This window comes from Mirounga angustirostris, unplaced genomic scaffold, assembly GCF_029215605.1.
Source record: "Mirounga angustirostris isolate CCGP_5_RB_7025 unplaced genomic scaffold, mMirAng1.0.hap1 SCAF_14, whole genome shotgun sequence".
NCBI lineage: Eukaryota > Metazoa > Chordata > Mammalia > Carnivora > Phocidae > Mirounga > Mirounga angustirostris.
In genome coordinates, this window is record NW_026991722.1 from 36,201,381 (window position 1) to 36,225,117 (window position 23,737).

At 40.0% G+C, this 23,737-nt stretch overlaps 1 protein-coding gene across 5 annotated transcripts in view; it reads right to left on the reverse strand.

Annotated features, from left to right (window-relative positions):
* ELP2 (elongator acetyltransferase complex subunit 2) overlaps nucleotides 1-23,737 on the reverse strand; it is a 57,189-nt gene that overhangs the window by 6,026 nt on the left and 27,426 nt on the right. For 4 of the 5 annotated variants that reach the window (XM_064577743.1, XM_045886822.3, XM_064577744.1 and 1 more), the window contains 5 exons: nucleotides 12,463-12,655; nucleotides 10,959-11,080; nucleotides 8,788-8,921; nucleotides 8,123-8,236; nucleotides 3,376-3,551 (listed from right to left, as the gene is read on the reverse strand). In XM_064577743.1, the coding sequence (XP_064433813.1) occupies nucleotides 3,395-3,551; nucleotides 8,123-8,236; nucleotides 8,788-8,921; nucleotides 10,959-11,080; nucleotides 12,463-12,655 (720 nt within the window). In that variant the 3' untranslated portion in view covers nucleotides 3,376-3,394. Of the gene's footprint in view, nucleotides 1-3,375; nucleotides 3,552-8,122; nucleotides 8,237-8,787; nucleotides 8,922-10,958; nucleotides 11,081-12,462; nucleotides 12,656-23,737 lie in introns of those variants that run through there. The other variant, XM_064577742.1, reaches the window with a different exon arrangement.

Below are 23,737 nucleotides of genomic sequence, written 5' to 3' on the forward strand. Positions count from 1 at the left end.
CAGTGGGGAGCCTGCTTCTCCCTTGGTCTGCTCTGCCTGCTGCTTCGCTCCCCCTGCTTGTACTCTCTCTCTCTGACAAATAAAATCTTTAAAAAAAAAATTTTTTTTTTATTTCCTAGTTTCTCTTGCAGTATGGCCACAAGACTAAATTCTGGCCACAGGGATTAAGCAGAACTGTGTGGACTCCCAAGAAGTTTCCTTAAAGCTAGGGACAAGCCTTTCCTTTCTGTTGATTGGAATGCAAAGATCATGGCAGGAGGCCAAGCAGCCATCCTGGATGGTGAGGAAGCCACACACTGAGGATTGCAGACAACAAAGAAAAGGAGCCTAGGTCCCTGTTCATGTTGAGAAGTCTCCCTGCCCGTCCTGGTCTGCTTACCTTGATTTCTTCCTTTTTTTTTGAGAGAAAGAGCGAGAGAGAGAGAGCAAGGAGGGGCAGAGGGACGGGAAGAATCTTAAGCAGGCTCCACGCCCAGGGTGGAGCCCAACATGGGGCTTGATCTCACAATCCTGAGACCATGACCTGAGTGGAAATCAAAAGTCGGACACTTAACCGACTGGGCCACCCAGGCGCCCCTACCTCAATTCCTTTTGAGAGAAAACTTCTACCTTGAACAAGCCAGAAAGATCATTTGCCGTCTTCCCTCACACACAGCTGAATGGCAGTCAGGCTGATGCACTAGTGTTATCTCCACGTAGAGACGAGGGGAAACGCTTCCCCACACTTCCTGCCAGCGTGAGCCGGGGTCAAACATGCTTCGGATTCCTCAAGTCCAGGTTCCAACCCCCCACACCCCCAGGGGCCTTGAGAAACACACAGGAGTTTGTACAAAAGTAGTTCACAGAAGGCCTGGCATTCCTTAAACCACCCAGGATTTTCTGTGGTGGCCAGAACTTCTCATTTAAAAGAGAGAATGAGTCTGTCCTTACACTTTATTCCTGAATTTGCAGTCTCCCTCCAATTTCCACAGTCCCCCTTTGGAATCCATAACCAACTCTGCTTCCCCTGAGGCTACTGGGAAGTGATCTGGCTCCGTGCTGTACAAGGTAAAAACGTACTCTGAACAATCCAATTACCTCTCCCCGCGTCTAGGAAGGTCGTACACGTCAGAAGACAGCAACTGCTTAGGCTGGCACTCGGCATCAACCTGAGCTCTGATGCTGTGAATCAGGCAGAGAAGTGAGAGGTCGGGGAAGGGGGCAGGGCAGGGCAGGGCCTCAAATACTCCTCCACTCCTCTGGAGCAAAGTTCTAAGAGGTCCTTTTTGCTCCAGATATGATGAACAATGTGGTTCATAGTACGATATGGCTCAAAGGGTACTCCTTTAGTAGATTAAGAGGCGTGTAAAAGTACAGTGTATGCGCATGAATTACAATGCAGACTGCCTCACTGTACAGCAAGTCCTCTGAATGCTTACCGAACTCAATACTCAGGTGGTTACCGAGGAAGATGCTTCAGAACAACTTACGAAAACTGTCTGATACAAACCCAACTGAAAAAACAATAACCACGAATTCAGTCTCTCTGAGACTAGGCTATTTTCAGGGAACCTCAGGGGGTTGAGTTCTGTGCATGAAAATTTTCTAAAACACCAAGTTAGTTCAATGAATCTGCTCTGGAATCCCCCATGCATGGGATCCAAACAAATCCCTGTGTGCCAATGGGGGTGAAGACTTAGATCCTTTAGCTGAAAAGCAAGGAGACCGTACTTCAGGGCGTCCTGGTTTCTGAGGTTGAGTACTCAGATTCTCACTGCTTTAGTGTATGCGTGCACACATGTGCCTGAGAGCATAAGACAAGTTTATACAGACTCAACAGTCTATAACTGCACAGTCCAAATCGGATGGCCACGAGTGACATGTGGCTACTGAGCACCTGAGATGTGGCTAGTCCAAACTGAGATGGGCTCTAAGTATAAAATACATTTCTTATTGTACAAGGACTTTATACAAAAAAAGTAATACCTCAACTATCTTTTATGTTGTGTATGTGAAACAATACTATTTTGGATATACTGGGTTAAAAGACGTCACTAAAATAAATTTCATCTGTTTGTTTTTATTATGTAGCTATCAGAAAATTTTAAATTACTTATGTAGCTCAAATTATATTTCTATATTTCTAGAAATACTGGATAGTGCTGGTCTAGAAATCTCGATTTAGATAAAATATCACAACCCCTTTGGAAGCAAAATGTCACATTAGGTCATGGCAAACTCCAACCAAGAAAATCCTCACCTCCCCCCCTTTCAGCATATTTATTACGCACAGTATTCATTCCATTGCCAATTTCTCAGATGACTCTGGGTCAGGGAAAGCTTCCACTCTCATGCCAGTTTTCCCCCGAGCTTAACCTCCCTCCACCCAACTCCCAAAGCTCCCGACTCTCGTGGCCCACGTCCCAAACTTCTGGCACAGACAATATTCTGCTTCTAGCATCTTCTTTCCTTTGCTCCCACTACACACCCTCAGGGGCATCCTTTCTCTCATGACTCATGTATGTGACTTCACATCAACTCATGATTCAGACACAACTCTCCTTTTCAGCCCCTACATCCATCAGGGTAAATGTCAGGATAGTCTGCTTTCAGTCAAATTGTAAAAGAAGAATCTATGTACTTTTAAAGAATACAAGAAAGAACTAACTGCAGTTCAAATTCACAACTGCCTGCCAAATTCCTAGAATGGTTGGTGTGTACTGGAAGAAAGGGCAAGACCACACACAGTGTAGTCTGTTTATTTACAAAACTGTTAAAATCAAAATTGAGTAATCTGGGTTTTCTCTCTTTTTATTTTCTATGTCCTCTCTTTGAAGAGGGTAATAAATAATGAAATGTTCCAAAGAAGGGCATATGAAAAGAAAAGGCCCAAAATAACACAAAATTAGGTAAACTCATTCAAAAAGAAAGAATAAACAAAGGTTCAGGACACCAGGGTGGCTCAGTCAGTTAAGCGTCTGCCTTCGGCTCAGGTCATGATCCCGGGATCCTGGGATCGAGCCCCACATATAGGGCTCCTTGCTCAGCGGGGAGCCTGCTTCTCCCTCTGCCTGCGGCTCCCCCTGCTTATGCTCTCTCTGACAAATAAAATCTTTAAAAAAAAAACAAAACAAAGAGAGGTTTTTTGTTTTTGTTTTTTTTTCTCAAAGAGGTTCTTAATCTGGGGCACATGGATGCAGGTCTGAATCCCTGAAACTGTGGGCCAGGTTCTGAGGGTGTGTGCATATGTACATCTGTGAGGAAAGAGTCTGCAGCTTTCATCAGATTTCAAAGGGTCTGTGACCCAGGAAGTTCTAATGAAACTCGATGAAATTACAAGGTAAAGAAAGTCATCTATTTACAGGATAAATATCTTAAGACACCAAGGACAACACGCCCACAGTTATTAAGCCCATCACAATGCACATCTGTTAACTTTGTATATCTTCACAGTGTGATCTTCACCACAACTTGCGAAGTGTAACCATTCGGCGCCTTCTGCTTCATTCTGTTCAGTTTTTCCATTACAATTCTTCCAGCATAATTTTTTGATAGCCAGTGTATGACTTTGGCTAAAACAAAGATAGAGAAATCATGAAAGGAATGTATACTAGGACTACAAAATATTTTACCTATGTATTAATTTAATTACCCTGCCCCTGCTATTAATGTTAACATGAATGGAAGTCAAAACCTGAAAATCAAACTGTATAGGTTTTACAGAAAACAGTATCAGACCTACAAGTACAGAGAACAAACTGAAGGCTGCTGGAGCGGAGTAGGGTGAAGGGTTGGGCAGAGCGGATGAGAGGGAGATTCAGGCTTCCAGAAGTGGAACGGGTAAGTCATGGGAATGAAAGGCACAGCATGAGGAACACAGCCAATGACACTGTGACAGTGACACACCAGGGAGAGATGGCAGCTACACTTGGGGGCACGTAGCATAACGGGTAAACTCGTCAAATCACTAAGCTGTACATCTGAAACCAATGTACTACTGTATTATCAACCATACTCATAAAAATAAAATTGTAAAAAGTACAGGTTTTTAAAATACCATCACTAATACTTTGGCAATTTTATTCTAAACTTGGAAACATCTTACTCTACTTAAAACTGTCAGACTAAATATCTTACTCACTGACAAAGGACACCACCAGAAAGAGCAAGAAAAAGACAATGAGTTCCTGTCGAATTTTGTTTTAATGATCAGTGGAATTCATGAAATGGCTATTAAAATCAGATGACATTACTAAATGTGTATCTTTTTAAAGAATTCTAACTTGCGGGCGCCTGGGTGGCTCAGTTGGTTAAGCGACTGCCTTCGGCTCAGGTCATGATCCTGGAGTCCCGGGATCGAGTCCAGCATCGGGCTCCCTGCTCGGCAGGGAGTCTGCTTCTCCCTCTGACCCTCCCCCCTCTCATGTGCTTGCTCTCTCTCATTCTCTCTCTCTCAAATAAATAAAATCTTTAAAAAAAAAAAAAAGAATTCTAACTTGCAACATATTCAAAATTATTTTATTCTTTTGACATCCCTGTGACACAGAGAGACTCTTAAGTTTCTACTGTTCGGTAAGGAAAGATAATGAAAGATTTAATAAACTGCCTAATGGAAACAATCTTGGTTTCCAAGATTGCTGCATGACCTTGGGCAAGATGCTCTTATTAATGCCCCTTCAACCCCATGACAGACCTAGAATGCTACCAAACATAATTAATAAATCCCTATGAAAGTATAATACCCTCTAAAAATTTAACCTGCAAATTAGACCTCCAAACCGAAGAGGAATAAGGTTAAAAACTTAAGTAGGTTTTAAGGCAGTAAACCCTGAAAACAGCATCAGAGCACAGTATAATGTGAAATTATACTTTCAGATTCTTAGGATGAAAGGGAGGAATGAAATATAACCTTGAGGTAATGAAACACATTTTAAAAATCAGCATAGCAGAACTATGCAACCACACAACTGTGAGCCCTTGCAGGTGGTCAGTTCGGAGGTTACACACACTTCAACAATGCTATTGTACATTAGTGTTTCCTGAAATTCTTCTCAAGGCAATGCTTCCATACTGTGCAGGCTATGACTGGAACAGTATCTCAACTGATGGTGCATCTTTCGTGAGTTTGACTACTGAAGGCAGTCAAGAGTCATCAGGAGATGAGCTTAACAAATGAAATCAATGCCGAACTTAAAAAAAAGTGATGAAGTGAGTACAATTAAAAAAGGTCAAGGTATTTAATTGGCTTTCTTGCATCACCAGTAAGCCGGTTCTGAACACGATTCCTAAAGAGAAGTTCCAAAAATATCTTAAATGACACCAACATGACTAGAATCTCGTTTGTTATTGATAATATTAAAGATCTCTCATTTCATGAGAGGAATGGTTTGAAGTAGCGACATTACTGAAAGAAGTATATACAGTACAGCTGACCCAATATGGGTTGGAACTGCATGGGTCCACTTACACATGGATTTTTTTCAATACATACACTATAGTACCATAAATGTAATTTCTCTCATGATTTGTTATTTTCTTTTCTCTAGCTTACTTTATTCTAAGACTATGGTACCAAATACATATACGAACTATGGGTTAATCCACTGCTTATGTTATCACTAAGGCTTCCAACCAGTCAACAGTAGACTATTAGTAATTAAGCTTTTGTAGAGTCAAAAGGTAAATACCCCTAACCCCACATTGTTCAAGACCAATTGTATATTGCTTCCCAGGGGAGCCACTTTGAGGAACAGTACTTATTTTGCTATATAAGCTTTAAGATGGTGGATTTCTTTTTGGGGGGTAATACTCCCTTTAAATCTAGCATGTTAATCACGTTTAGAAGACAGGGAGTTTAGGGGAGCCAACCTAAAAGGCAGTGTTTGCTTGTATTACCTTTGTATCTCATTATTAGCAAAAACTTTCATTTGAAAGGTACCTGAAATTTGGTAACTCCAAATAATCTAAATAATACAATGTGGTTAAGTCAGGAATTAGTTCTTACAAATCTAACACCATCACAATGACTAAAAAAAAAATCTTAACATAAAAAATACAAATTCTGTACTTGTCCCCTTCTCATGCTTTCTAAGGGGCTTCCTGCCAGTATCCCACATTCAGGATCTGAGGAGGAGAGTGAGCATCATGGGCAGGGGAAGGTTAAAGGAAGGTGAAAAGAAGGGAGGGGAGCCCAGGAAGAGAACATTTCGAACACCTGGAATATGGAATTTTCACTGGAATACTTCCCTCTTCAGAAAGCAACAGCATGAACTATTTCAATTGCTAAACCCACCATCAGAGGTGGGAGAGAAGCCAAAAGGGCAGCAGGAAAAAGGTTAATTTTAACCAATACAATTATTGTAAGCACTAACATACTTTGCCAATAAGGAGACAAACTCCCCTGGATGAAATATCTTGTAAAACACATGTGCTCACAGGTCTCTCTCCACCAAGCTCATCACTTTCATCATGATACTGTCATTTGGAATTGTATTTGACATTCTATTTTGAACAGTTCAGATATATGAAGGTTGAAGAATCAAAAAAAAAAGTAACAGAATGAAGTTAGTGATTTTTTGATAATTTGGACATTTTTAAGGAATAGTTTGGGTTAAAAATTAGATTAAAAAAAGATCTTGCTATCTAAGCAGGTGGGGGTGGGGAGAGGGTTGTAAATTACAGGTGCTCTAAGCCAGCTCTGGAGGCAAGAGCCCAGGCCTGAGGCATGAGGCTCAGGGAGCACTTACTGTGCGTGAAAGTAGGCATGTGACTTTGAGGGGCACCTGACAGTTTGCTCCGCCATGGGATCGGAGCTGAAGTGTTCAAACACAAGATGAGGCTACCAAAACACAATCTATAACGTTTCAAAAAATCACCAATATTTTTAATCCAATTTTATTACAAATCTACTGTAGTCACTTTCTAGATGACATCACTATGAACATCACTTTCATCTCAAATGTATTGTCTATAAAGATATTATGCAAACAAGCAATCTGTTTAAGCAAACTTTTAAAAATCAAGTGCAATATAGTAACAAACATCAATCTCAAGAGACTACCATAGTACCACTTAGTGGTAAGCACCACGAATAGAGATTTGTGTCCCTCTCCGTGTAAATGTGACATAAATTTGCCACTAAAGACAAATACTACATGATCTCACACAGAGAATCTTTAAAAATTAAAAACAAAAACCCATAGGAAAACAGATCAGATTTATGGTTACTAGGTGCAGAAGGCAGGGTGAGAGGGAGTCAGAGGAAGGTGGTCAAAAGGTACAAACTCCCAGATATAAAACAAGCACTAGACACGTAACCTAGACATGATAACGACAGCTGACACTGCTGGATGATATACAGGGAAGTTGTTAAGAGAGTAGATCCTAAGAGTTCTCATTACAAAGAGAGACTTTTTTCCTCTTTCTCTTTTTCTTTCCCTTCTTTTTATTGTATCTATATGACTAAATGGATGTAAACTGAACATACTGCGGTAACATTTCATAACGTACGTAAATCCTGCTATACGCCGTAAACTTACAGTCACCTATATGGCTTACTTCTCAATAAAACTGGAAAAAAACTGCCACTAAAACCTTGATGCTTGGGGCGCCTGGGTGGCTCAGTCGTTAAGTGTCTGCCTTCGGCTCAGGTCATGATCCCAGGGTCCTGGGATTGAGCCCCATATCGGGCTCCCTGCTCTGCGGCAAGCCTGCTTCTCCCTCTCCCACTCCCCCTGCTTGTGTTCCCTCTCTCGCTGTGTCTCTCTCTGTCAAATAAATAAATAAAATCTTTAAAAAACAAAACAACAACAAAAAAACCTCAATGCTTTGGGAGCCTGGGTGGCTCAGTCGGTTAAGTGGCCAACTCTTGATTTCGGCTCAGGTCAAAAATCTCAGAGTCCTGGAATCCAGCCGTGTCCAGCTCCCCTGCTCAGCGGAGAGTCCACTCCCTTTCCCTCTGCCCCCTCCCCCTGCTCGTGCATGCTCTCTCTCAAATAAATAAATCTTTAAAACAAGATCTACAAAAGATCAATTTATTTTTTAAAAATTAATTAAGACTTGATGCTTTATAACAAATACAATTATAATTTGTATAATTATAACAAAATCTAATCTGATAGAAGTAAAAATAGTAAGAAAATACCTTTGACTTGTTTCTACACAGTGGGTCCAGTCATTTATTTCTGGAACTTGATCAGTCTTTTTCCAGGTGTATAAACAAACCTTTCCACACTCTAATCCTACTGCAACAATGTATCTGTTTTTAAGGGAGGAGGGGAAGACAGTGATTAATTAGCATGAATTTCTGTTATCTGTCTTCACTCTAACCGAGTTCTACCATGTTCCCAAGTTCTACCATGTTCCCAACTGTCTGTGGCTTACAGAAGGCTCTGGTTCAAAGTGCCAGCCCAGGAGAGAGTGCACTGCTCCCACCCCGCTCTCATGGAGCTGCCTCTCCATCAAGGGTGCACACTTTTTCCTCTGTCCTTTGCTGGCAAAGTGCACAAGCCAGTGTTTCCCTGGCTGCAGGGGCCCTCATTCTACTGCAGACATTTGTTACCGAGAAAGCACCACAGTTCCAAATTTGGTGAAACAAGAACCTTTGAGCCACACTCCCCATCCCCATTTTCCCACTCTGCATATCCTCAAGTTCTATCAATTTAACAATTCTTATAAGAAACTAAGCATTATGAAAAAAATAGCAACTCAGAAGCTAAGATCAACCACAAGTGAAAATATGAGAGGGCTACATATTAAGAAATCAGGTGTTCACAAAAATGTAAAACAAAGCCCCACTCGGACACTGACCGTTGGGAAAGGCTGAGCAGCGGGCAGACGCCAACGGCTGTCACTGCTCCGCCCACGTCCAGGACCGAGGAGCAGGGCCCAATGCTGTGTTCCATGGAGTCATCACTGGAGTCACACTCGCCCCACGCAACCACCTGACAGAGATGGATCAGACTCTGTAAAGCTTTCTCTCCGCAGGGCTTCCAGCAATGCATCCGAGTATCGATGGCGCAGATAATGCAAACTATTCACTCTAGCATTTAAAAAACACCTCACTTATGTTTGCAGATGATGTTCCAGGATTTCAGAGTATTTCAGGCATCAGAGAAGCCATGGTGTAGCAGACACAAGTCTGTGAGACCTCAGTTACCTAAGTGTGCTGGTCCAAACACAAACTGTCCCTGCCCAGAGACCAGGGATTGTCTAGCACGCTCAGGAAACCAGTTCTAATCCAGGGAGAGTCTATCAGTCACATCATCACAAGAGGCTCATACACATCTCCAAGAAGTTACCACAGAATGCATGGGGACCAATCAATCCCTGGCTCTTCCTCTATACCAACTGCTCAGGGAAACAACTGAGCAGTCAGGAGCACTTAACCTTGATGATACCCTGCGTAAGAAATGACGCTTCCCTGGAAGTGTTAGGAGTTAGTTGGACAGTTAGGCAGTCAGGGCCAGGGTCCCCAACAAGAAAATATGGAGTCAGGACAGCTAAAATAAAATAGCACTGACATTCTGGTTTTGCAGTCTTTGCAGAAATGACTTCTACAAAACATCCTAAAATAAGACAATTAACCACAAAAGCATTTGTCAATGTCACGAGCAAGGGGCAGTTAAGACCTAAGCCCCCAGATGTCAGCAAAAAAAGGACCATCAGCATGTGGACATTAACCTAATAGGTAGACAGATACATGATCAAAGCCCTGATTGGCACGACTCAGCACACCCTGACCGCTTAAAAAAGTTCCACAAAAGCAGAACTCATAAAAACCCCTAAACTTAGAAACTCCAAGGGCAACCAACTCGGGTTCCCCTCCCTCTCTGGGAGCTTTCTACTCTTGCTCAATAAACTTTGCTTCGCTGACCACCACTCTGTCTGCTCTACCTCTTCATTCTTCGAAGTGGCATGACCAAGAACCGTGGGCACTAAGGGGACACAAAAATCCCTAACAGAAGCTCACGCCTCCAGGGGGTGTGACTGGCCACAAAGAGAGAGGGAAGTGCAGTGGACAACACCTGCAAAATCCAGATCAAAGCAAGATTCCAAGTAGGAGGCTCTGACCACTTCTGACAATGTGTGGTGGGTGGCGCTCTGTCCGTTTCAGGCCTGACACAGCCCCAGGAGCCACAGCTGGGGCACGTGCGACTGCGCAACAGCGGAGGGCAGAGCGGTCCTGCTTCCTCGGCGGCCAGCACAGCAAAGCCAGAAGCACCGGGGAAGAAATGACCCAGCAAATGGACGCAAGTGAAGGTCTCAGAGAAACGGGTTTAGAGGCTGACATTTCAGCGTTTCACTGAGCGACATGTCCACATTAGTCCTCTGCTTAGGGAATTTGTGCCATGACAACTGGAGAGGGCAGGGAGAGGAAAGCAAATGCTCAACTGCCTCACCACCTCTGGTCTGCAGGCACTGCAGAAAAAGGAAAGGGCATTTTAAAGCGTGTGAGGACAGGAGAGACTGGAGGCCAGGGTGAGGGCCGTGGTCAAGAACCCATTCCTAGCTAACTTGTTATGATTTTTTCAAAGCTAGGGACACACACACACACACACTGCCTCCTCCACTGAATGACTAGGCAATAATCATCTATTGTAGAGAAAAATTTTAATTCATAAAAGTATGAAAAAGAAAAGAAGCCAACTGTTTTCCTCCTTACACCCCCTCCACCCCGTCCTGCTCTCCTAGTTGGTTAGTCTTCAACCATTTCATTCACTACTTTCTTTCCCACTGGGGCCATCTGATAAATACCGTGTCTGAAAGGTTTTCTTTTCATATTTGATATTTCAGAGAAATGTATTTATAGAATTTAACAAGAAAAGCCTTTTTATGCATGCATATGAAAAAACACAGAAGAGAATACATAGATTGATTTTTTTAATTGTATCAGAAAGTCAGGATTATGTGTTTTCTATCCAAACATACCTGTATTATTATTTTACATTTGAAATAATACTAAGTTAAAAAAAAATTACCTTTTTGTCCCGACTCCCAGTGAAGAAATATTTGCTATCGGGACTCCAATCACAAGACCAAATAATTCTACTGTGCACAGCAGTTACCTTGTTGGTGAAGGCGAAGAGGCTGAAAACTGGGTCTGAAAGAAACACCATATACACTACTCACAAGGCAGACAGAGCTGTTTTTATCTGGTAGAAATCTATGCTTATGTGCCATATACATCACACCCTTTAGCAATCAATTTATACATGTGGACTTTTGCAACAGACTAGGTTGCTGGCCCTCACCAGAAGGCTATGGACATACAGGTACTTTTCCAGTAGGGAATGCTTTTATGTTACTAGTCACTCCTCAGTGACTGGTGACAAACATCTTCCAGGCACTTAACTAAAAATTCAACTTTATGCCCATGAAAGAAGCCTGAGCAATTTAACTTTACTCAGGAAGTAGCCAGATTTACACACATGGAAAAAAGATTAATGTACTCTTAAATAATGAAAAAACCCCCAAATGAATGAAAACCTTAAAAAACCATTTTCCCTTGTAAGATTTAAGTGTAAGGTAACTTCTAGCCCTCATATGGACTACAGCTAAAAAAATAAAATTACTTATGAAGAGGGAAGAGGAATGTATCTATTAATCTATAATCCATAAAGATACAATAGATTATGGAGGTATCATTAGTATCCCAGTAACTTTTTAAAAAGTGAAGGTTGCATGTTAGGAAATCAGTAGTTGCAAAAGAAATCAGTCTGTTCTAACATGTACTATTTAATATGTGTCAGTCTCTAAAATGCAAGAAAACTAAGAGATTAGGAATACCACAAGATCAAACTGCATGCAAGTTATACCAGTGGAATGATTATAACAGAATTAAACAACATGAAGATATTTTAAACACGCTCTAGATTTTACCCAAAGAAATGGGGGGAATAGAAACAGGCCATGCTCCAACAACACAAAGGTTCCACCCCTCTTTTGTTTTTAATCTATGCCAGGCTCAGAGGAGAATGCAGGTGGGTGTTAATATCCTGCGCCCTGAGGTCACGGTATTCACAGATGGATGCCTAAACTGTCCTTCCTAATTATCAAAGTGACAGGGGTTAAGCAAGAAAACGGTAAAGATAATGGTCCTAATAAGTTTCATAATTTAATTGTATCTTCATTATTCCTGTCCCATAAAACCCTAGCTCAGAATATGGCACCTATTCAAGTTTTATGTTGGCATTGTGTAACAATCCACAAAATCTATATTTTTTAGATTTTTATGTTTCTTTTAACTGAGATGCCATCCTGACTATATAATCACAAGGAAGTTAACTCAAAGATCACTGCATTTAAATCTTACAAGGAAAGTTGAGTCTTCCTCAGAATACAACTTTGAAAGACTTCACAATAGTGAGACTCTGGCCTTCACCCTGTTATCACTTCTAGTCCTCTTCACCTAGTAGCTCCACAAGGTATATAAAATGGACATAAGTATTTCACTAATAACCTTCCAATTAGAAGCTGTTTTACCTAACTCAGGTGAGATTGTGTCCTGCCTTTTCCACAGTGACCAGGTTCGATCTCTGGAAACAGCTAGTAAGAACTTGTCGTTAGGTGAGAAGGCCATCTGCGTGACAGTCAAACTGTGAAAAACTAAATTCTGCACCTGTTTCCAAGATGTAGTGTTCCAAAGAATGATGGCTGCATGCTCTTTCTTAGCTGCCTGGAGGACAGAGATGAAACAGGCAATTTAAGTAGAAATAAACTGGAAAAAAAAAAACTCACATTTTTTAAAAATAACATTGTTTCTATGGGTATATTTTATGTATCTGTATAAATGGGGAAAAATTTCTGAGGAGATACATACTACAAGCAGGTGTAACTTCCGGGAAGAGGAAGACTGGGATTAGACTAGGTGACTCATCAGAGACGGACACTGTCATCAGTGTTTCAACGTTTTACAAGAATACATTTGTCTATTAATTTGTAATTAAGAGTTTAGAGACTTTCACTTCTGATCAATATGATGGAGTAACAGGGACCAGACTGACTCTCTGTATGAAATAACTAAAAAACCAAACATAATATCTGAAAATAATGGCACTCCAAAATATGAGGTATCCGGCAACAAAAAACACTGATCTCTGAGAGACAAAATGAATTTGAGTGGAAAAAAAAAGAAAAAGAACCTCACTAAACTCTGACAACTTCAAGCAGCCAAAGAGGTGTAACTCAAGCCCCCAAAAAGAATGAAAAGAAAAATACTTAAAAAGATAATGGCCAAAAAATTTCCAAATTTGATAAAAACAGTAAACATACAGATCCAAGAAGTTCAGTAAAACCGAAGCACAGCAAACATGAAGGAAATTATATAGACAATAATCAAATTGTTTAAAACCAGCAATAAACAAAATTGCAGTGGGAGGGGAAAAAACCCATCACCAAAAAAACAAAAAAATTATTGCAGACTCCCATCAGAAAAAATGCAAATAAAAAAAATGGAGCTACATCTTTAATGTACTCAGAGGAAAACGAACAATTTTTTTTTAAAAGATTTTATTTATTTATTTGAGAGAGAGAGAATGAGAGAGAGCACATAAGGGGGGGGAGGGTCAGAGGGAGAAGCAGACTCCCTGCGCTGAGCAGGGAGCCCGATGCGGGACTTGATCCAGGGACTCCAGGATCATGACCTGAGCCGAAGGCAGTCGCTTAACCAACTGAGCCACCCAGGCGCCTGAAAACGAACAATTTCTTACCCACTATAAAAATCATTCGAAAATTAGGGAGAGATAGAGTCTGTCAGACAGGCAGAAGCCCAAAAAATTCATAATCAGCAGAGGTGCATTACTAGGAATGTTAAAGAATATCCTTTAGGCAAATGAAAATGGTATCTGCTAGAAAATTTATTTAAATCTCTTCAAACGATAACTGCTCAATGGAAAAATGACAAGATCTTGTCGGATTTCTATGAAGAAGTAAAGTGTCCAACACTACCACAGAGTAGGGGGAAACAAAAGTATGCTTCTGTGAAGTTCTTAAATCATACATGAAATAGTGCAACATTACTTGGAGGCAGACTGTGGCAAATTATAGATGTATAGTATAAAATGAAAGACAACCAATAAAATAACATAGTGGTTGTATCTACTAACCAAACAAAAGAAATAAAATGGACTCATAAAAAGCAATCAATCAATCCAAAATAAGTAAAATGAAACAAAGAGAGGGATGAAATAGAAAACAAATAGCAAGATAAAAGATTTAATCCAAGCATACTAATTATTATATTAAATGTAAACAATCTAATAAACGCCCCTTTATGTTAAAATGGAAGATTATCAAGATAAGTGAAAAAGCAAGACCCAATTATGCTAAGCAAAATAAGTCAATCAGAGAAAGACAATTATCATATGACTTCACTAATATGTGGAATTTGAGAAACAAGACAGAGGATCATAGGAGAAGGGAGGGAAAAATGAAACAAGACAAAACCAGAGAGGGTGACAAACCATAAGACATTCTTAATCTCAGGAAACAAACTGAGGGTTGCTGGAGTGGAAGGGAGTGGTAGGGATGGGGTAGCTGGGTGATGGACACTGGGGAGGGTATGTGCTATGGTGAGCGCTGTGAATTGCATAAGGCTGATGAATCACAGAACTGTACCCCTGAAACAAATAATACATTATATGTTAATTTTTAAAAAAAACCTTAAAAAATTAATTTAAAAAAAAGCAAGACCCAACCGCCTGCTGCCTTTAAGAAACCCACTTGAAAATAAAAGGAAACAAATAGCGTAAGGGTACAAGGATGGAAAAAGATACATATTTCAAGCACTTCTCTAAAGAAAGCTGGAGTAGCTATATTAGCATTGGACAACATAGATCTGAGAGCACAACATACTGCCAGAAATAAAGAGGAATTCCATAATGATAAATTAGTCAATCAAGAGAACATAACAAATCATAAAGGTTTTAACAGCAGAGCTTCAAAATATATAAAGTAATACAAAGAACTACTGAGATTACTGAATTCTGAAATACAAAGATTAAAAGATAAGCCCACAGTTATAGTCAGAGATTTCAAAATGCTACTCTCATAAAACTGAAAGGATAAAGAAGACATGAACACCATCAACCAATCTGACGTAATTCATACTTTCAGAACACTCCACCCAACAGAAACAGAATCCACATTTTTTTCAAGTGGACATGGAAATTTACCAAGATTAAATTTCAAAGGACTCAAATCATACTATGTTCTCTGACCACAATGAAATTAAATTAGAAATCAATAACAGAGGGGTGCATGGGTGGCTCAGTCGTTGTCTGCCTTAGGCTCGGGCAATGGTCCCGGGGTCCTGGGATCGAGCCCCACATCGGGCTCCTTGCTCAGCAGGAGGCCTGCTTCTCCCTCTCCCACTCCCCCTGCTTGTGTTCCCTCTCTCGCTGTTTCTCTGCCAAAAATAAATACACTCTTAAAAAAAAAAAAAGAAATCAATAACAAGATATTTGGAAAACACTCAGTATCTGGAAACTAAATAATAACTTATAGGTAAAAGACAAAATCAAAGGTAAATTAAAAAATATTTTCAGTTAAGTGAAAATGAATAGAATGTGTCAAAATTTACAGAATGCCTCAAAAATACTTAGAAATTTATAGCACTCAACACTTATATTAGAAAGATCTGAAATCAATGGTCTCGGATTTAACCTTATTAAACTAGAAACAGAAAAGGAAATGGAATCTAAGAAAAAAATAAATGGGTGCCTGGGTGGCTCAGTCAGTTAAGCGTCTGCCTTCAGCTTGGGTCATGATCCCAGGGTCCCTGGATCAAGTCCCATATAGGGCTCCCTGCTCAGCGGGAGTCTGCTTCTCCATCTCCCTCTGCCCCTCCCCCTGTTCCTGCTCTCTCTCTCTCTCAAAATCTTTAAAAAAAACCAGCAAAAATCAATGAAATAGAAACAAGAACTCAGTAGCAGAGGAAAATCAACAAAATCAAAAAGTTGGTTATTTGAAAATATTAAAGAAATTTATTATTTTCCTGATTATCAGAATGCTTCCCTCACCAAAACAAAAAATGCTGGGGCAGGGGGTGCGGTATGAGAAAGAAGACACAAATTGCTGACAGCAGGTTTAAGAAAGGTGACATCACCAGAGATTCTACTGATATTAAAAGGATCATAAGTGGGGCGCCTGAGTGGCTCAGTCAGTTAAGTGTCTGTCTTCCCCTCAGGTCATTATCTCAGAGTCCTGAGATAAGCCCCACGTCGGGCTCTCCAGGGAGCCTGCTTCTCCCTCTGCCTGTCCTTTTGCCTGCTTGTGCGCACTCTCTCTCAAATAAATAAAATCTTAAAATAAATAAAAATAAAAGGATCATAAGAGAGTATTATAAATAACTTCATGTCAACAAATTTGACAACTCAGGTAAAAGGGACAAGTTTTCTGAAAGATACAAACTAAAACTACTAAGGTTCACTCAAGAAAAACTGGGTAACCTATACAATCCTGTATCTATTAAAGACATTTTATTTGTAGTTAAAAACCCTCCCACGAAGAAAACTCTAGGATGTTTGCTTACTGGGGATTTCTCTCAAACATTTAAAAAAGAAATAATACAAATCCTACACAAACTCTTCCAGAAAATTGCGGAAGACGAAAATATTTCTAAGAGGCTAGCATTACTCTGAAACCAAAACCAGATGAAGCTATTATAAGGAAAGAAAACTATACTACAATATCCATCATATATTATATATTAAAGTTTTGAACAAAATTTTAGAAAAATGAGTCCAATAGTATATAAAATGATAATGTATCACAAATAGGTGGGGTTTGGTTCCAAGAATGCAAAGTTGGTTTATTATTTTAAAAGTCAGTGTAATTCATAATATTAATAAACTAAAAAGGGAAAACCGTATGATCATGTCAGTAAATGAAGAAAAATATATTTACAAAATCTATCATCCATTCCTGATAAAAACTGTCTGCAAACTAGAAATTGTAGGCAACCTGATAAAGAAGAATCACAAGAAATCTACAGCAAACATCACCAGTAATGGACAAAGAAGGAATATTCCTGAGGTGAGGAATAAAGCCAAGGATTTCTGCTATTACCACTTCTATCCAACATTAAGACATCCATATGGGAAAGGAAGAATAAAACTTTCTTTATTCATATGCAACATAAGCCTCTGTCTGGAAAATGCTACAGTATCTATAATAAAGCTAACAAGAACTAATATAAGTTTAGGAAGCTCCCAGGATATAAGATCAATATACAAAAAGTAACTGTACTTCCATATATAAGCAATGAACAGATATAAAATATACGAAATAAGGGTAAATTTAACAAAATTGTTTAAGACCTGACACTGAACACTACAAAAGATTCCTAAAAATATTAAGATGTTAACACTGGGGGAAACTGAGTGAGAAATATTCTACGTACTATCTCTGCAGCATTTTGTTAAATCTACCATCATTCTAAAATAAAATGTTTACTTAAAACAAAAAATCATTCCTAAGAAATTAAAGACCTAAATAAATGAAAGACATACTGAGTTTGTGTGTAAAAAGACCTATTATTGTTAAAATCCTCCCCAAATTGATCTATAGAATCAGTGCAATGCCCATCAAAAAATTCTAGTAGGTATTTTTGTAGAAACTGTCAAGCTGATTCTAAAATTTATATGGAAAAGTAAAGAACCTAGACTAGCCAAAATAACTTTGAAAAGTAAGAAGAGAGTTGGTTCCTGATTTCAAGACATATTACAAAAAGCTACAGCTATTAGGAGAATGTGGTATTGGCATCAACATAAGAAAGAAGATGAATGGAAGAAAATAAAAGTGGAGAAACAGATGCACATATATATGGACAGCTGATTTTTGGCAAAGGTACAAAAGGCAGTTGGTAAAGGGATAGTCTTTTCAACATATAATGGAACAACTGGATACCACATGTAAGAAAACCAACTTTAACCTATATTCCAAATGCAAGAATTAATTAAAGATGTGTCACAGGTCTAAACATAAACCTTAAAATCTATAAAACTCCTAGAAAAAAATGTAGCAAATCTTTGTGATCTTGAGTTAGGCAAAGATTTCTTAGATATTACACAAAAAGCACAACCCAATACAGAAAAAAAATTGGTAAATTAGGCTTCACCAAATCATACAACTTCTGCTCTTTGAAAAACACTGTGAGAAAATGAAGACAAGTCACTGGGAATAATTACGAAATAGCATTTATCTGATAGTTCTATCCAATGTATATGAAGAACTTTTCCAAATTCAGTAGTAAGAAAACAATGCAATAAAGAAATCGGCAAAAGACTTGAAGATACTTCATCAAAGAAGAGATACAGATGGAAAATTAACATATGAAAATATGCTCGACATCATTGGTCATTAGGAAAATGAAAATTACAACCACAATGAGATGTTACACACCAAATAGAATGGTTAAAAAGACTGACCATAACGTACAAAGTGTTGATGAGGGTGTGGAGCAATGGGAACTCCCACTGCTAGTGGGGCTATAAAATGGTATAACCATTTTGGAAAATAGCTTGGCAGTTTCATAAAACTTTAAATATACATCTAGGGGCACCTGGGTGGCTCAGTCGGTTAAGCATCTGACTCTTTTTATTTTTAACTTTATTATGTTATGTTAGTCACCATATAATACCTCGTTAAGTTTTTGATGTGGTGATCCAAAATCCATTGTTTTCATATAACACCCAGTGCTCCATGCAGTATGTGTCCTCCTTAATATCCATCACCGGGCTAACCCATCCCCCCTCCCCGCTCCCCTCTAAAACCCTGTTTGTTTCTCAGAGTTCACAGTCTCTCATGGTTCATCTCTCCCTACGATTTCCCCCCCTTCATTTTTCCCTTCCTTCTCCTAATGTCCTCCATGCTATTCCTTATGTTCCACAAATAAGTGAAACCATATGATAATTGACTTTCTCTGCTTGACTTATTTCACTTAGGATAATCTCCTCCAGTCCCACCCATGTTGATGTAAAAGTTGGGTATTCATCCTTTCTGATGGCTGAGTAATATTCCATTGTATATATGGACCACATCTTCTTTATCCATTCATCTATTGAAGGGCATCTAGGCTCTTTCCAGTTTGGCTATTGCGGACATTGCCGCTATGAACATTGGGGTGCATATGGCCCTTCTTTTCATTATATCTGTGTCTTTGGGGTAAATACCCAGGAGTGCAATTGCTGGGTCATAGGGTAGCTCTATTTTTAATTTTTTGAGGAACCTCCACACTGTTTTCCAAAGTGGCTGTACCAACTTGCATTCCCACCAACAGTGTAAGAGGGTTCCCCTTTCTCCACAACCTCTTCAACATTTGTTGTTTCTTTCCCTGTCCATTTTGGCCATTCTAACTGCTGTAAAGTGGTAACTCAATGTGGTTTTGATTTGAATTTCCCTGATGGCTAATGATGATGAACATTTTTTCATGTGTCTGTTAGCCATTTGTACGTCTTCTTCAGAGAAGGGTCTCTTCATGTCTCCTGCCGATTTTTTGACTTATTTGTTTTTTGTATGTTGAGTTTGAGAAATTCTTTATATATCTTGGATACCAGCCCTTTATCTGTAGTGTCATTTGCAAATATCTTCTCCCATTCTGTGGGTTGCCTGTTTGTTTTGTTGACTGTTTCCTTTGCTGTGCAGAAACTTTTTATCTTGATGAAGTCCCAAAAGTTCATTTTTGCTTTTGTTTCACTAGCTTTCGGAGATGTATCTTGAAAGAAGTCGTTGTGGCCGATGTCAAAGAGGTTACTGCCTATGTTCTCTTCTAGGATTTTGATGGATTCCTGTCTCACATTGAGGTCTCTCATCCACTTTGAGTTTATCTTTGTGTATGGTGTTAGAGAATGGTCGAGTTTCATTCTTCTGCATGTGGCTGTCCAATTTTCCCAGCACCATTTATTGAAGAGACTGTCTTTTTTCATTGCATATTTTTTCCTGCTTTATCAAAATTATTTGACCATAGAGTTGAGAGCCCATATGGGGTTCTCTATTCTGTTCCATTGGTCTATATGTCTGTTTTTGTGCCAGTACCATGCTGTCTTGGCGATCACAGCTTTGTAATTTGGGGGTGGAGTCTTTTGGGTTTTCCATATAAAGTTACCATGTCATCTGCAAAAAGAGTTTGACTTCTTCTTTGCCAAATTGAATACCTTTTATTTCTTTTTGTTGTCTGATTGCTGTTGCTAGGACTTCTAGTACTATGTTGAACAATAGTGGCGAGAGTGGGCATCCTTGACGTGTTCCTGATCTTAAGGTAAAGGCTCTCGGTTTTCCCCATTGAGGATGATATTCGCTGTGGGTTTTTCATAGATGGATTTTATGAGCTTGAGGAATGTTCCCTCTATCCCTATACTCTGGAGAGTTTTAATCAGGAAAGGATGTTGTATTTTGTCAAATGCTTTTTCTGCATCAATTGAGAGGACCATATGGTTCTTCACCCTCCTCTTATTAATGTGTCCTATCACACTGATTGATTTGTGAATGTTGAACCACCCTTGCATCTCGGGGATAAATCCCACTAGGTTGTGGAGGATGATCCTTTTAATGTATTGTTGGATCCTATTAGCTAGGATTTCGTTAAGGATTTTGGAATCCATATTCATCAGGGATCCCGGTCTGAAATTCTCCTTTTGGATGGGGTCTTTGCCTGGTATGGGGATTAAGGTAATGCTGGCCTCATAGAATCAGTTTGGAAGCTTTCCTTCTGTTTCTATTTTTTGAAACAGCTTCAGTAGAATAGGTATGATTTCTTCTCTGAATGTTGGGTAGAATTCCCCAGGGAATCCATCAGGCCCTGGACTCTTGTTTTTTGGGAGGTTTTTGATCACTGCTTCAATCTCATTACTGGGTATTGGCCTATTCAGGTTGTCACTTTCTTCCTGTTTCAGTTGTGGCAGCTTACAGGTTTCCAGGAAGGCATCCATTTCATCCAGATTGCTCAGTTTATTGGCATATAGTTGTTGATAATAATTTCTAATAATTGTTTCATTTCCTTGGTGTTAGTCGTGATCTCTCCCCTTTCATTCATAATTTTATTAATTTGGGTTCTTTCTCTTTTCTTTTGGGTAAGTCTGGCCAGTGGTTTATCGATCTTATTAATTCTTTCAAAGAACCAACTTCTAGTTTTGTTGATCTGATCTACTGGGTTTCTGGTTTCTAATTCATTGATCTCTGCTCTAATCTTAATTATTTCTCTTCTAATGTGTGGCTTAGGCATCGTTTGTTGCTTTTTCTCTAGTTCTTTAAGGTGTAGAGTTATTAGTGAACTTGGGATTTTTCTTTTTTTTTTGAGTGAGGCTTGGATGGCTATGTATTTCCCCCTTAGGACCGCCTTTGCAGTATCCCATTGGTTTTGGACCGATGTGTTTTCGTTCTCATTGGTTTCCATGAATTGTTTAAGTTCTTCTTTGATTTCCTGGTTGACCCTAACATTCTTGAACACAGTGGTCTTTAGCTTCCAAGTGTTTGAATTTCTTCCAAATTTTTTCTTGTGACTGAGTTCCAGGTTTAAAACACTGTGGTCTGAGAATATGCAGTGAATAATCTCAGTCTTTTGGTATTGGTTGAGACCTGATTTGTGACCCAGTATGTGGTCTATTCTGGAGAAAGTTCCATGTGCGCTTGAGAAGAATGAGTATTCTGTTGTTTTAGGGTGGAAGGATCTGTATATATCTATGAGGTCCATCTGGTCCAGTGTGTCATTCAAAGCTCTTGTCTCTTTGTTGATCTTCTGCTTAGATGATCTATTACTGAGAGTGGAGTATTGAGGTCTACAATTAATGTACTGTTATCAATATGACTCTTTATTTTGGTTAACAGTTGGCTTATGTAGATGGCTGCTCCCATGTTGGGGGCATAGATATTTACAATTGTTAGATCTTCTTGTTGGATAGACCCTTTAAAAATGATATAGTGTCCTTCTGTGTCTCTAACTACAGACTTTAGTTTAAAATCTAATTTGTCTGATATAAGAATTGCTACCCCAGCTTTCTTTTGAGGTCCACTGGTATGGAAGATGGATCTCCATCCCTTCACTTTCAGTCTGGATGTATCTTTAGGTTCAAAATGAGTCTCCTGTAGACAGCATATGGATGGGTCCTGTCTTCTTATCCAATCTGCAACCCCGTGCCGTTTTATGGGAGGATTTAGGCTGTTCACATTGACAATGATTATTGAAAAGATATGAACGGTCATCATGTTGCCTGTGAAGACGTTGTTTTTATAGACTATCCCTGTAAATTTCTGTTGTATATCACTCTTGGGGTCTTTCTCCTTTTATAGAACCCCCCTTAATATTTCTTGCAGGGCTGGCTTAATGGTCCCATATTCTTTCAGTTTCTGCCAGTCTTGGAGCTCTGCATCTCTCCATCCATTCTAAATGACAGCCTTGCCAGATAAAGTATTCTTGGCTGCATGTTCTTCTCGTTTAGTACCCTGAATATGTCTTGCCAGGCCTTTCTGGCTTGCCAGGTCTCTGTGGATAGGTCTGACGTTATTCTGATGTTCCTCCCTCTGTACGTAAGGAATTTCTTCCCCCTAACTGCCCTTAAGATGGTTTCCTTGGTTCTAAGATTTGTGAGTTTTAATATTACATGCCGGGGTGTTGGCCTGTTTTCCTTGATCTTGGGAGGGGTCCTCTCTGCCTCTAGGACACAAATGTTTGTTTCATTCCCCAGATTAGGAAAGTTCTCAGCTACGATTTGCTCAAATATATCTTCTAGTCCTCTCTCTCTCTCCACTCCCTCCGGTATTCCAGTAATTCTGACATTGGAACGCTTCATGGTATCACTTATTTCTCTGATTCTATTTTCATGGATTCTGAATTGTTTTTCCCTGGCCTCCTCTTTTCCCTTTTTATCTATTAAATTGTCTTCCAGGTCACTAATTTGCTTTTCTGCCTCACTTACCCTAGCTGTTAGATTATCTAGATTAGATTGGATCTCATTGATAGCATTTTTAAGTTCTGCCAATTCAGCTTTCATTTCTGCCCTCAGAGACTCTATGTTGCCATTAATTGATTTCTCCATTCTAGCTGTTGTCTTCACAATTGCTAGCCTGAATTCCATCTCCAACATCTTGGTTATATCTGCATCCATTTGTAAATCTGCGGCATAAGTCATAATCTCGGAGTCTTTCCTGTTTTGGGGGTTCCTCCTCCTAGTCATTCTGTTGAGGGGCGGTTGAGGGAATGTATAGAGTCAATTATTGACCAGAGCCCAAGTAAGATGCACCTGTTTTCTAGGGACCTTAGGGTTGCTGGTCTCTTGTTCTCCCAGCCTGTCTTCTGGGGGAGGGGCCTGCCACGCTGGTACTCGGGCAACCCTGTTTGGGCACAGTTGCCCTTCCCCCTTGTGGCGGGGTATGGGCTCATTGGGAACCATTTTGGGGGGGCTTTTGTTCTCTGGCGGCTTTCCCTGGTGGCTTTCCGCGTCTCTTCCGAGAGTCAGAGCAGAAGAGACCGTTTCCAACCCTCTGCCTCAGAGCAGAGATCGCAGTCTGTTCTTCAGTGAGCTCTCCAGGCCACACTATCTCCATTTCTATCTGTGCTGCTATAAACTGCAGCGTCCTGGGTTGTGCACCCCTCTGCAGTGCTCCCAGTCCTGCCTCCAGGTCGGGCACGTCTCTGCCCTTTGTACTTCTAAAACCGCCAGCCGCTCCCAGCTCGCACACGTGACCCCGCTGCTCCGGTTTCTGTCTGGGGAGCTGCCCTAAAGTCCTTGCCCCACCGCTACCGGTCTGCGAGTCTGTGCCCGTC